The following is a 14,829-nucleotide window of genomic DNA, read 5'->3' as shown; positions in this document are numbered from 1 at the left end:
CAGGAAGTCTAAAACTGAGGGGCTGTACAGGGCAAGGGCCTTCTTGCTGAGTCATCGGAGAGTAAGCAAGCATGCCCTAGACAGAGATCAGGCCGCACTTATTCTTTAATCAGGAGCATCATCCCTGAGATAGCAAAATCCACTCCTATGAGGCTGGCCTTAATCTAATCATGAGAACGGTTTCCTGGTAGCCAAAACAATTCTTAAGGTCCCACCTATTAATGCTGTTGTTATGAAAATTCAACATCAGTTTTGGAAAAGACATTCAAATCATAGTATCAATCCCACAGGAGGGAATCCCTTTTCTTTCCTTGGTAGTCCCTGACCTTGATCTTAGATTCTGGATTCCCTGGGTTGGTGTCAGTAAGAAATAAACCTCATTTGATTGGTGGGCTCCAGTAGGTACAGCCCCTGTGCAAGAAAGGCTTGCCTGCTGTGGTGCTAGTCAGACGTCCTGCAGAGAAGCAAACAGTATCAGAGTGTTTCTAGCACTCAGCTTAGTGGGTACCACTGAGCCACAGCAGGGAGGTTGATGGGCTGCCCAGCCAGTTCCTTGGGGCAGATACAGCCTTTGTTTTACCTTGAGGCTCGAAGATTCAGTTTTAGTCACCACCTGAGTGTATGGACCAATCTCCTAGTTATAATTAAGCTCTTAGAATGGTATGTGAAGCTGAATGTTGGCAGTTTATTTCTTTATAAAGGGACCAATCCTTTCTAGTAAATAGACCATTTGTGTCTGATGCCAGAACAGCTTATCAACTGGCTCAGTTAGTGGTTAACCCTAATTTTAAAAACAGTATTTACATTAACTCATTTAAGACCTTCTCTAAGCCAGGCATGGAGGCCCTTACCTGTAATCCCAGGGAGGCTGAAGCAGGAGGATTGAAGTTCAAAGCCAGCCTCAGCAATTTAGGGAGGGTCTAAGCAACTTATTGAAACCCTGTCTCTAAATAAAATATTTAAAAAGGGCTGGGGGACTAGGATTGTAGCTCAGTGGTAGAGCACTTGCCTAGCAAGTGTGAGTCACTGGGTTCAATCCTCAGCACTACATAAAAAATATAAAAAGTATTGTGTCCATCTACTACTAAAAAAATTAGAAAATTTTGAAATGGGAGGGTGCTGGGGATGTGGCTCAGTGGCTAAGCGGACCCTGGATTCAATCCCTGGTTAAAAAAACAACACGAAAGGCCCTCTATCCTCCCACCCTGTGAAGTGTGTATTTTTACTCTCATTTTATGGATAAGGAACAGATATAGAAAGGTTAACCTCCTCAACATCACCCAGCTTGTAAGTAGTAGATCTAGTTGTTGCCATAGTAATGTGGTTCCTGGGGCCCATGTGTAACCACTACACTGAGACACAGAGCAGCTGGAGAGATCTGGAATCCAGCATGGAGAGGATACTTCACTCACATTGGAGAGGCCTGATGAATGGGGCCTGCCCTGTATTCTGATTACCCCTCTGGCTGCTGCATTGCTGCTTTAACCCTGGGTCTGTGCCTTATAGACCCAGGTGTCCTAGATCAGCAATACCACCTGCTGCTTCTGTATCAAGCATCTTTTTTCTCAGACACATTAATACAGGGGAGTTTTATGTTTCCATGGGACCACATCCCCAGTTGGAGTAGGAATCATTTTTGGTGGTCTGTATGTTCTGATTGTGCCAGCAATTCCCTGGCAGTCTGGTTGCTGAGGATGCCATGGCTCTAGTGCTTCTGTGTGTCCAGATCAGTGACCAAAAAGCTAGGGTTTCTGGACCTTCTTAAGAGTAAGTTCCTGTTCCCAGCCAGCCTGGAGCTGGTGATCATTCCACTGTGATAGAAGCTTATCTAGGAATGAACTTGACTTCAAGCTTTTGGTCTTCTGACCAGCCCCAAATTATAGAGGTTTTGGAAAGTCTGAAGTAAAGAATGGGTGAGCCTGTGGCTCCTGGGGGTTTCTAGATCAAGACTTGGAAGTTTCCTGCCAGAGCTTCTAGCACTGTGGGAATTGTCTTCTACAGTCACATGCTTGGGCCACATGCTTTTCTCCCCTTCTGCCCCTTCCCTAGCAGATAGTATTGGCAGCCTTTCTTTGCTTCAGACTGTAATGGATTTGGAGCTGAGCAACATCAAAGCTTCATGCATTCATCTAGTTGTTGGCTCTTCAGGGCATTTTCAGAAGAATCTGGGTTTCTGGCTTTTCGGATTCCTTTCTGCCTCTCTATAGGCCGGGCTGAGCAGTTCCAAGCTCTCCATGTCCAAGGCCCTCCCTCTCACCAAAGTGGTTCAAAATGATGCCTACACTGCTCCTGCTTTCCCCTCTACTATTCGAACAAAAGCCTTGGCCAACATGTCCCGGACACTGGTGAACAAGGAAGAACCCCCCAAAGAGCTGCCACCTGCCGAGGTAAGGTGAAGGTGACCACCCTAGTCGAGAATTGGCCTATGCTGGGTGGGCAGTGTGCTGTATGGATCCCAGTGGGTCCTTACAGCACCCCTGTGAAGTAGGTGTTGCTGTCCCCATTTTACAGATGAGCAATCCAAGGACCAGGAACCCTTATCCTCAAAGCTCATGGGCCAAAGGGGACACCAGACCAGCAGAGAGATCACTGTGTGTAGTGACACTGTGGAGGGTTTCCCAAAAGAAAGCTGCTGAAGCTGTGAGGAAGGAGCATTTTGTTCCTCTCAGGGATCTGGGGAGACTCCAAGAACATGGCATTTGAGCTGCCAGGTCTAGAAGGATGAGTAGCATTCCAAGCAAATGTTCAGGGATCTGAAGAGCACTGGCTCCTTTAGCATGGAGTGCTGGGGGGATGTGATGGACGTCGGGATCTGAGGAGCCCAGTTGTGGTAGACTCTGCAGGGTTGTTTCCTCTGGGCCTTGTGGGGGCATGTCTGCCCTTCATCTCCTGGTAATATTCTTGTCTGTGTGGCAGCCTGTTCTCAGCCCCTTGGAAGGCACCAAGATGACTGTGAATAATCTGCATCCTCGAGTCACAGAGGAGGACATCGTTGTAAGTATTGTGGCATGTTAGAATTTTAAATCTCAAACCACTCTGATATGGGTCCCTAAGACAAGTCCCAGTCTGCTGATTGGCTGGAACTCTGAAGACTTTGCATATAATCAGGCCTAGAGCTAAAAATTAGCACAGCCCAAAGACACAGAGCAAAGTCACCAAAGGAAAGACAGGGTGTAGTTTGGGGAAAATCGGCACTCCAGAGCCTTCCCGGTGGAGTCACACCAGATGTATTTTATTTCTCCACGTTGTAATGACTGATGAAACCCTGGATCTCATAAAGACTCAGTGCCCAAAGGTTTCATTGGGGACTAGTCATTTAATCATTCTCTGCCTAGCATGTACCAGAGCTCCACACTCTGCAGGGGGCAAGCAAGTGTTCAGCATGAACCATATTGTTTACACAGTTTAGGCACAGTGGGCTACCTGATCATTTAAGGTGGTAGAGTCCTCCTGGAGTTCAGGTTCCCAGATGCCAACCAGTGGCCCACCTGGAAGCAGACCTTTCAGTATAGCAGCCAGGCCAGCTGTTCACTGTACTGCAAGCTTCTAAACCAGTGCCGCTGGCCTGGCCTGAATCTCAGAATCATGGGATATCTGTACCATAGTGGGTCCTAAATGGGATCCTTTAGCATTGCTGTGCAACACCTAGTGACGGATATTTTCCCATGAGTCTTTGGAACTTCTTGCCTACTTTGGGGGTTTTATGTGATTATTCTGTCATATTAATATAGTGAGATGTATTAGTAGTGACTGGTGTTTGATTCCTCAGGATTGCCTTCTTGGTCCATTCTGCCCTCCCATGGCAGACATGGGCAAAACCTAAATCAGGTGCCAGGTTAGTGGGGCCTGTTTTAGTTTAGTCAGTCAAAAAAAATATTTTAGAAATCCAGACATCCTTTGAACTGTTAGAAATTTCAGTGAATGCAGATGGAGACTCCAGCTGCACCCTGTAGCTAAGTCTCAGGTTCTGTAACAGCTCACATTGGCCATCATGTTTGTTAAGGGGCTGAACTGTGAAACACATGAATGCCACATGTGTGGCTTTAGAACTAAGTGTGCTCCCCTTCCTTAGCAGGCACAGTGCAGCCAGTGGTGTGCACAAGAGTAGAAATGTGGCCTATTCTGGGTCATACTGGACATGTTACAAAGAAGTAAAATGTTTTCTGAATTGGGCTAGGGTTGTGACTCATCAGTAGAGTGCTCACCTTGCATGTGTGAGGCCCTGGGTTCCATCCCCCGCACCACATAAAAATAAAACAAAGGTGTTGTGTCTAACTACAACTGAACAATAAATATTATTAATTTTTAAAAAATTTTCTTAATTATTAAAGTATCTGGGTACAGTGGCATGTGCCTGTAGTCCCAGCTACTCGGGAGACTGACAAAGGATGGTAAGCTCAAGGCTAGCCTGAACAACTTAGCTAGTCTGCATCTCAAAGTAAAAGCAAAAAAGGAGAAATAGGCCTGGGGTTGTGGCTCAGTGGTAGAGTGCTTGCCTCACATGTGTGAGGCACTGGGTTCAATTCTCAAATAAATAAATGAACAAATAAATGTCCATCAACAACTAATAAAAATATTTTTTTTAAAAAAGGAGAAATAGCCACCATTTATTGAGCACTGGCACATTATAGGAGAGCTCTGTGAAAATATGCTAATGAAAAGTGAATTACTTGTAGGGGCTGGGGCTCAGTGGCAGAGCGCTTGCCTAACAGCCTAGCATGTGTGAAGCACTGGGTTCAATCCTCAGCACAACATAAAGATAAACAAATAAAATAAAGGCATTCTGTTCATCTACAACTTAAAAAAAAAATTTATAAAGATTACGCCTCAGAAAATTGACAATAATAATTACCCTCAACTTCTTTTCTATCTCAATAGGTAACGTTAAAAGAACAATAATATCATTGGGAGGATACCTACTATTCAATTCCATGGTGTGTTTTGTTGTTGTTGTTGTTGTAGTAGTAGTAGTAGCTGGACACAATATCTTTATTTTATTTACTTATATGTGGTGCTGAGGATTGAACCCACTGCTTCACATGTGCTAGGTGAGTGCTCCACCACTGAGCCGCAGCCCCAGCCCCATAATGTGGTATGATATTTAACATTTTCCCCTTTGTCATTAAAAACCAAATCATTTCAAGGATCTTTTCATAAGCCATCCTTTTCTCGCAACAGCCTTGTAAATGGCAATTACATATGAAGAAATGCTTTGAATGCTAATTGGCCTCTGTCTACATCTTCATGTGGTGATCTTAGTCTCCTTATCAGTAAAATGAGGAATTTAGAGTTAATGATGAACACAGGTACAAAGCATGATCTTAAAAACTAACTCAGTTGAAGCTGGGCATAGTGGTGCACACCTATAATCCCAGCAACTCAGGAGGTTGAAGCAGGAAAATCACAAGTTCAAAGCTAGCCTCAGCAACTTAGTAGGCTCTAAGCAACTTAGTAAGACCATGTCTCAAAATAAATAAAAAGGTCTGGGGATGTGGCTCAGTGGTTAAGTGCTCCTAGATTCAATCCCTCGTACCCACCCACCCCCCCCCCCAAAAAAAAATTGAGTTTTCCAGCAACCCTGGGAGGTGGACAGTCCTTTTCTTATTTTCAGAAGAGGGAGTAGTTTCAGGGAAGTTAAGAAACTTGCAGGTAGTCACACAGCTGATAGAAGGCAGAGTCCCAGGGATCAAATCCTATTTGTGTGACTCAGAGTACTATCAACTGCCCCAGTTTTGCTAGGGATTCTTCTCCTGGTTTTAACACTCATAGTCCCTTGTCCTGAGAAATGCCTCAATCCATTCAGCCTAGGAATTGTGGTCACGCTGGTAGAATATAGAAGTGGTGGTTTAACAGGTTCACGGGTAATATATTAGAGACTGTCCCTTTGGTGAGCCTGCATGTCCAATTTTATGACAGCTCTCAGGTTTTATGGCTGCTATCCCAATTGGGGAAGTGGGAACCTTAGCAGTGACTTGGTAAGACATCACAGGTACTGCAAGGCTTAAAAACCTAGACCCCCTTCTCACTGCCTTACAGCTTGTCCCTCATCTGTTCTTGACTTGGGGGCTTGTGATTGTCTCAAGAATACCACCTAAAATAGAGCCCTCCTGAAGTCTTGGGCATATTCAGCTGTAACACAGTCACCCCAGAGCCCTCAGTGCACGTGCATGGCAGGCAGTCACAAATTCTTCCCCAACCCCTTCTCTTCTGTGCAGGAGCTTTTCTGTGTGTGTGGAGCCCTCAAGCGGGCTCGGCTGGTGCATCCTGGGGTAGCAGAGGTGGTCTTTGTGAAGAAGGATGACGCCATCACTGCTTATAAGAAGTATAACAACCGGTGTCTGGATGGTAAGTTGGGGAGAAAATGGTCACCTTGCCCTCTAGTCCTCCCTCTCTTGTTGTCAGGCCTTCTGGGATTAGCCTTCCTCTGAGATGGGTAGAAGATATTTTGGGACAGTTGAAATGGAGCCTGCAAACTTTTTTTTTTTCTTTTTCTTTTTTTTTTTTTTTGGTACCAGGGATTGAACTCAGGGGTACTTAACCACTGAGCCACATCCCCAGCCCTATTTTCTATTTTATTTAGAGACAGGGTCTCGCTGAGTTGCTTAGCACCTCACAGTTGTTAAGGCTGGCTTTGAACTTGAGGTCCTCTTTTCTCAGCTTCCTGAGCAACTGGGATTACAGGCATGCACCACCACGCCTGGCCTTTTTTTTGTGTGTGTGTGTGTGTGTGTGTGGTGCTGGAGGTTGAATCCAGGGCCTTGTGCATGCAATGCAAGCACTCTACCAACTGAGCCATATCCCCAGCCCAAAGCCTGGCCATTTTTGATTTAAAGTTAAAGACATGTGACTTCTTTTACTTGAACACTTAGAAGTCATTATAGGATTATAAATTGACTTTATTTCAGTTTTTTTTTTTTTTTTTTTTTTAGAGAATGGGAAGGACAGAGGAAAGGGAGAGAGATAGGGGAACAGCTGGTTGGTGGAGTATTCAGAACCCATCAATTTTATTAAGTTCACTGTCTTAAATGAGTGCAGCTCATGGCATCCCAAAACAATTACAATAATGACATAAAAGATTACTGAGCACAGATCATCAAAACAAATATAACAATGATGAAAAGGCTTGAAATATTGCAAGAATTACCAAAATGTGAGCACGTACTATTGGAAAAGTGTCAATGATAAAATAGCTCAAAATAGCCTGGTACAGTAGCACACACCCATAATCCCAGTAACCTGGCAGCTTGAAGCAGGAGGATCATAAGCCCAAAGCCAGTAACTTAGCGCAGCCTTTAAGCAACTTAGTGTGAGAACCTGTCTCAAAAAATAAAAAGTGACCCAATGATTCAGTGCCTGTGGATTCAATCCCTGGTACCTACCAGCCTTAAAAAAAAAAAACAAAAAACCTCAAAGCAGAGCTACTGTGAACTTACAATTTGTTTTAAAAAAAAAAGATATCTACAGAGTGCAGTAAAACTAAGTACAACAAAATGAGCTTCACCCATAGTTTGGCATGTTTATAATCTAATCAGATAATTTTACTCCAGCCACACTTGATGTTATTGATAATTGGGTTTCTATCTACCATTTTATTATTTTTAAATTCTGTGACTTTCTTTTATGTTACATGAGTTTTTCTTTTTATTTCTTTTTTTGGAGGGGTATTGGGGATTGAACTCAGGGGCATTTGACCACTGAGCAATATCCCCAGCCCTGTTTTTGTATTTCATTTGGAGACAGGGTCTCACTGAGTTGCTTAGTGGCTCACTTTTGCTGAGGCTGGCTTAGAACTTGGGATCCTCCTTCTTTAGCTTCCCAAGCCACTGGGATTATAAGGCGTATGCCATTGCGCCCAGCTTCCCAACTCCTCCCCCCAATACTGGGTTTGAACTCAGGGGTGTTCCACCACTGGGTCTCTCCAGCAATCTGTACTGATGAGATGAGCTGGATTCAAAGGAGCAGACTGCAACATTAAACTAAGAAATGGTGAAGAAATCACGAAACACATGAATATGAGTTTCTCAGAGTGAGGGCGGGACTGCTCTGTGACCTCAGTCCTCTTCCATGCTGGAAGAGCATGCACCTGGAATCTCTTTATTTTTATAGGGGGGACACACAAAGGAGTTTTGATGGAATGTTCTTCACTAAATAAAGCAGGGGATAAGGTTGGAGAATCTTGCTTCGTGATGTCTTGTGGTCAGCAGATTGATTGACATCTTGACAAGTCACACCCATCTCAGGTGCCGTGTGGGATCACAAGCAGAGTGAGAGGAGAGGCGCACTTGTGTTGCATAGCCCAGTCAGCATGGGTTGCCATACCTGTCCCCTCATATAGCTCCAATGCGCGTAGCTCACACACAGCCCATGAATGGCTTGCGACAACTGGGCAAAATCTCCAGCCTTTTTTTTTTTTTTAAGACAAGGTATTGTTAAAATGGCTGAGCCTGGCCTCAAACTCAGGATCCTCCTGCCTCAGCCTCCTGAGTAGCTAAAATTATAGGTGTGCACTACCTCATATATATATTTTTTATATATATCTAATACGTTTTATTTTTAATATGCATTTTTATAGACATTTCTTTTAATTTCTTAAATGAGTTTTTCAGCATGTATTTTCAGTCATTTTTATAGTTATTCAGGGGTTTTATTTGTATGTGGGTTTTTATATGTTCAGGTTTTTAAAATTCCTTTAATGAGCTTTTTAGTGTGTGTTTTGAATCATTTTCTTCCTAGTTGCTCAGGGATTTGCAGTGTACATTGTGAGTAATCTGAACCTTTCAGATTAATGCTGACTTAGTTCTAATTAGTGAAATGTTATTCCTATATAGCTCGTTCTTCCTTTCTTTTGGGCCATTTCTGTGACACGTCACATCTTATAGGTAGTGGGAGCACAGCTTCATAGCACTTAATCTTTTGTGGATGGGAGAGTCTGAACATATACTTTTGAGTCCCGTTTTCATTTAATTACATAGCATAAACATTTTTCCTTATTATGTGCTTCACTGATAAGATTGGATGGCTTCTCGCTGAAGAATTTCTCATTTCCATGCTCACCTCTTCCTGTATGAAGCAAGGCTTGTCAGTTTGCTTGGTGTTCTCATTGCTGAGTTTTCCTTGCACCTTGGCATTTTCTTAGTGTCTGTGTGTATTAGTCAGTTTTCTGTTATATAGCAAAATACTTGAGGCTGGGTATTTTATAAAGAAAAGAGGTTTGTTTAGGTCACAGTTCTGGAGGCTCAGGGGCATTCTGCTGGCGTTGGTTTGGCTCTGGTACTTCATTGTTACTGAACCAGGCATATTTTGCCCATTGCACAGTATGTACCTCAGTGAAACGATGAATTGTGAAAAAGAAAAATGATTTATTCACTAGTGAGCCAGGTGTGAAGACTGGAGGGCAAGGCTCCTAGCACCTATCTGAGGATAGCATTCTCAGAATAGGAAAACAGGTGTGGGAAAAGGTGTGGACATGTTCTGTCCCCCAAAGGTTCGTGTGCTGGGAAGGAAGAGCCATTGTGGTCTGTGTGTGTGCATAATCAAACATGGTTCTTCATAAGGTATATATTCAGAAAATGGTGACATTACTAGGATCTGAGGGTTGCCTTTTGGACCTCTATTGTCACTAATCGGGCACTTGTGCAGCCCAAACAGAGGATTGGTGTTTCATTGAACAACCTAGGCAGCCATCACCACTGTGGACAGACATCAGAAGTGTCATCTATAGCCAAGCTGATGGTGGGGTTATGTCGCTTAGCTCTGCGACCTGTAAAACTGGCTAGGAAAGCAAATGACTAAAAGCAAGTGAAGCAAGTCAGGCCCAGTAGCGCATTCCTGGTGTCCCTGCTACGGGGAGGCTGAGGCAGGAAAAAAAAAGAGTAAAAGAAAAGAAAATGAAGCTAGAAGGTTTGTTCAGGTTTTCCCTGTTTCATCATGGTGGAGAGAGCTGGGGTCCCTTGGGAACTGTGATAATCTAGCCATTTCCTGGGTCTGCCCCTGATGGCCAGCTAGCTCCCTGAGGCTCCACCTCTTAAAGGTGCCACTGCTTCTCAACATAGCCACACTGGGGATCATGCTTCCAGCACATGAACCTTTGGGGACAGAACATGTCCACAGACTATAGCAAAGGCTTGTCTGAGACCTGGCCACTCCCAGTGTGGAGCCAGAGCTGCCCATGGTGAGGCTTTACCTGATGTGGAGGTGACAGCCTTACCCTTCTGGCCTTGTCCTTCTGGTATGAGGAGCTGAGGTCTCATGGCAGAGCTTTTTCTCTGTTTTTTTCAGGGCAGCCGATGAAGTGCAACCTTCATATGAATGGGAACGTGATCACCTCAGACCAGCCCATCCTGCTGTGAGTCCCAAAGGCAGGGAGGTGGGGGCGGGCAGGGCTTCTCTGCTTGTTCACCCTGCAGGGCCGCCTCTTTTATTCTGAGGGGCAGTTGCCATGTCACAGCTTTCCTCCGTCCTCCTTCTGATGCTAATGGTTAGTCAAGTGCTGAAAGTGGGATGAAGTGGTTGTCTCCTCATTACCCATCATTTGTCTCACCATGACCCTGGAGGGGCTGGCGTTATGACCTCTGCCGCTGCCTTAGAAATTAGAGACAGCTGTGAGGAAAACGGAGGCCTGCCTCTTGCACACACACACCTCACACCACAAAAAAATAAAAAAATAAAAAGGAAGCAGATACCCAGGGAGGAGATTAGACTTGCCAAGGCTGGTGGATAGTTGGTGCAGGGCAGGCCTGAAGCAGACTGAGATTTAGAAATACTGGGATTTGAACCTGGGTAATGAATGGTGTGCTTTTGACAAGTCTCTAAAACTGGTTCCAGAAATGTAGTATGTTCCAAATATGTTTTTTAGGGTTTGGTGACCTGCTCAGTTTGGGATGGATAGTTAATGAATTGTGTGTACTTAAGACTTCACTGTTACCTTCCATGAGGGAGGAGCAGTGTTTCCTAAGCTTAAAACTTAACACAGCAGCTGCATCTCAGTTTTCTGGGCAGCAAATAAGAGCCATGATGGGTTTGCTGCAGATGAAGTAATACAAAGGGTTGAGGAGAGCCCCGCCCACAGTGCCTAGTTCACCGTGGAAGCAGGTTTTCTTAGAAAACCTTCCAGGATTTTCAGTCTGCTCTGTTCTTTATAGGCGGCTGAGTGACAGTCCCTCAGTGAAAAAGGAGAGCGAGCTGCCACGAAGGGTGAATTCCGCCTCCTCTTCCAACCCTCCTGCCGAGGTGGACCCTGACACCATCCTGAAGGCGCTCTTCAAGTCATCAGGGGCCTCTGTGACCACACAGCCCACAGAATTCAAAATCAAACTTTGAGCAGGAAAGTGAGGCAGCCAGAAGTGGGGCAGAGGAGGGTGGCTCTGTTTTCCCAAGGCAACACTTGTGACCAATGGGCCGTCGGACTGAAGCCCCCTGAGCGTGGGAAGGGTCGCCAGGGGTGGAGCTTCCTCACTGGACGGGACCCACCTTTCTGTGTTGTGTCTCCCCTGTGCTCTTCTGTATGTTAACATTTCCCGTAGTGTGTTCCTCTGCCCTCCACCTCATCACCATGGTAGTCCTGTGTATCTCAGTGTACCTCCCTCCACCCTCAGCCCCACGCTGATTCCTTACCTGGAATGGTGCACTAAGTTTCCCCTGTGGGCTTTCTTAAGGCCCCTTGGGATATAGGACAGGGCTGTTTGAAAGACACTGCTTTTTCCAGGGGCTGAGGGATTGCCTTCCCTTTCTGTTTTTCAAACTTTTCAAATAAAGTAGGGAATGGGAACTCTTTCTATGCCAATGGAAGCCAGGTCAGCTTGAGAGCAGTGCTGCTTACCCACAGACCAGTGGAGATGTCCTAAGGGAATCGGGTCCCGGGCCTCTTTGTCTTTAGGCCTGACTACTTGTCGACAGAGGGCTCTATGGCAAGGGCAGGCTGAGGCTGTTGCTCTGCTAGGAACAGTGCCACCCAGCTCTCGGTTTTGAGGGCCCACACTGTCTCAGGCAACCTAAATTTCCAGAATCCATGTTTCCTTTTTCTGTGAGGGGGGCCAGATGCCCAACCCCAGTTCAGAGCCTTCTGGGAGGGGCTTGCATTGTTAGCCCTCCCATTTCTCACCTGGCTTGGTGTTTGTCCCACCCTTGTTTTGGTGCAAGTGCCAGTGGTTAGCTAGTGGGCCTTTCAAAGGCTCTGCTTCCTGTTCTGTAGTACTGAGGGTTGGGGGGCTATTTGAATGGGAGATGTTGGCTTGCTCGTGGCTCTTCCTTTCTGTCCTCACTTGTCTATAGGACAACATCATGGATGCCAGATGCATATATCCAGCTGCCACAAGGGGCATTGTCCCCAATGCCGTGGGAATGTGCCCGGCCATGACCAGAGGGGTATTTTCCTGCCTTGGCAGTGGGGAAGAGAAGTTAGTCAGGAGAGAAAGGCGGTCCTGCCAGGCAAGCATGCTCCCATACATTATAGAAGCACTGTGTGAATGCCAGAGCAGCTGTCCTGGAGCAGGCTCTTGGTTTGTTGGGACTGTGAAGGGAATCCAGGCTGGCAGAGCTGGAGTGGGTTGAGGGCTAGAATTCTGGGTGCTGTACAAAATCAGGAGCACATGCTAAGAAAAGGACAAGCCCGGGAGACAAAGGGGCCTGAGACACCAGGAGCCTCTTAGGCGCCCAGTGAAGAGCACCTAGAAACGCACCTTTCCGCAGTTAGGTCCTTCAAGCAAGAAGGATCCAAAGGTTGGATCCAGATTCAGTCCTCCAGTGCTTAGGTTGCCCAAGCCAGAGATTCCAGGAAAGGCGCCTGGTGGTGCTCCACTTTCCTGGTTTTTTGAAGAATGCTGCTTTTCTTCTCTTACCCCCTTCAAATGGGTACAAACTTATGTCTCTTATAGCAGCTGGAAGACATTCCTTCTACACTGGTGTCTACACCCAGAAGGCACTAGGACCTGACTTCTCAGATACTGGGAACAGCTTGGACTGTGCTGAGAGTAGGGATGGTCAACACCCTGCCTTCCTACGGTGGCTTTACCTCCCATTCCCAAGCCAGGCATGCTCTGGTGTTCACAGATTTCACTGAGTCCAGCCGCAGTCTTCTGACCATATGGTACGTTGAGAACAGGAAGGGACCTGTTTACCTCCCCTGTTCTACAGGATGTCATCTTGGGAACAAGGAAGAGAAGGTGGCGGGCCAACCCTGTGTCCTCTACCTCCCACTCCCTTACATTGTTCATCAAGTGTCTCTTGTTCAGAAGGCGAGGAAGAGGCATTGAGGGATGGAGGTGATTCTGTATTACTTATCCATTTCTGAATAAATGTTTGTTATTCCTACCTTTAAGTGGTAATTTCTTAGAAGATTGTGCTAAGTGGCCCTTAGACCTCTCTGCTTTACTGATCTCTTTCTTGGGCATTACTCACTGAATCTCATTATCCACAGCTGAGAATGTGTGTAATGACATCTATGAAGCCCTGGCTGTGAGCAGCAGCTGCTCCAGCAGAACTGTTAGGGAACAAGGCAGCCAGACAAAGGGCGTTTGCCTTGGATTGAAGAAGTTACACTCGTGGGTATAATTTATCTCTTACATAAACTGTGGCATTAGAAAAGAAGAAATTATTTATGGTTTTATTATGCAATTAAAAGTGGGTAAGAAGGGCTGGGTATGTGGCTCTGTGGCAGAGTGCTTGCCTAGCATGTGTGAGGCACTGGGTTCAGTTCTCAGCACTGCATATAAATAAAAGTCCATTGACAACTAAAAAATATTTTAAAAAATTTTTTTACAATGGATCAGAAGTAATTATCCTCCCCCACTAAATACAACCTTGGATATTATATAAAACAAACAATAAGGTGGCTTATATTTTTCATTTCTTGTGCACATGAAACTTGAAAAAGATGAAGAGGAGGCAAATAGGCTGGGACTTCAGGACGCAAGGAAAGACTAGCACTGAGTTCCCTGGGTTTTCTTTCTGCTAACCTGGAAATGCCAACGAGGTACAGGACCTCCCCCATCCCACAAAAAATAATAAGGCCTGAGAAAAGTGTCCCGTCTAGCCAAGTCTGAAAACTCCAGCCAAGGGCATAGAAAGAATCGCAGCTGCTCCTCTCCCAGCAAAGGTCAGGCTGGGTCATAGAGGTTCTTTACCACACTGCATTGGGTGCATCCTGAGACCCCTTCTGGGCTGCTGTCACAGAAGGCTGAGTGGGGAGCCTGAGATTGGTGATGGTCACTTGAGTCCATATGGGGTGGAGAAATGAGGTTTCTCCGGGAGTCAGCCACAGAGAATAGAGGGATGATGAGCTGGCCCCCACCTAGCAGTAGCAAGGAGACCCTCCCATCTTGGGCGCTGGCAGATACCAAGAGAGGAACCTGAATTTCCCATACCTGGCAGTAACAGTGATGCTTTTCCAACCTTGAAAGAGCGATGTCAGAGGAGGTGTGCTGTAACAGAAGTTGTAAATAAGAAAATAAGACCCAGAGTCGATAGTATCTAAAATTTCCATGTTTCAATTGAAAATCACTCATACCAGAACCAGGAAAATCCCACCTTGAATCAGAAGATGATCAATGGACGTCAACACCACGGGGACAAGACATTAGAAATCACCTAAAGGATTTTAAAGCAACTATCCAATTGCTTCAGGAAGCCACTATAAATACACTTGAATCGTATTTGAGAACAAAGTCAGTAAAGAAATAGAGAACCATTTAAAGATTTTAAAAAATATATGAGATAGGAAAGAATCAGTGAACTTCAAGATAAAATAGAAGCTCCCCAATTTGAACAAGAGAGAAAATACTTTTTTTTTCTTAAATGAACCTCAGGCCAGCTGTGCTGACGAATGCCTGTGAT

At 45.3% G+C, this 14,829-nt stretch overlaps 1 protein-coding gene across 2 annotated transcripts in view; it reads left to right on the top strand.

Annotated features, from left to right (window-relative positions):
• The window catches only part of Poldip3 (DNA polymerase delta interacting protein 3), a 28,466-nt gene extending 15,158 nt beyond the window's left edge, over window positions 1-13,308 (top strand). For both annotated transcript variants that reach the window (XM_046429402.2, XM_046429401.2), the window contains 5 exons: window positions 2,208-2,387; window positions 2,917-2,994; window positions 6,216-6,345; window positions 10,279-10,345; window positions 11,142-13,308. In XM_046429402.2, coding sequence (XP_046285358.1) covers window positions 2,208-2,387; window positions 2,917-2,994; window positions 6,216-6,345; window positions 10,279-10,345; window positions 11,142-11,319 — 633 coding nt within the window. In that variant the 3' untranslated portion in view covers window positions 11,320-13,308. The remainder of the gene's footprint in view (window positions 1-2,207; window positions 2,388-2,916; window positions 2,995-6,215; window positions 6,346-10,278; window positions 10,346-11,141) is intronic.
• The last annotated feature ends 1,521 nt before the right edge of the window (window positions 13,309-14,829 follow it).

This window comes from Marmota monax, unplaced genomic scaffold, assembly GCF_021218885.2.
Source record: "Marmota monax isolate L192 unplaced genomic scaffold, Marmota_monax_Labrador192_F-V1.1 WCK01_AAM20220418_F8-fsc00051, whole genome shotgun sequence".
NCBI lineage: Eukaryota > Metazoa > Chordata > Mammalia > Rodentia > Sciuridae > Marmota > Marmota monax.
This window is presented reverse-complemented; position numbering and strand designations above follow the sequence as displayed.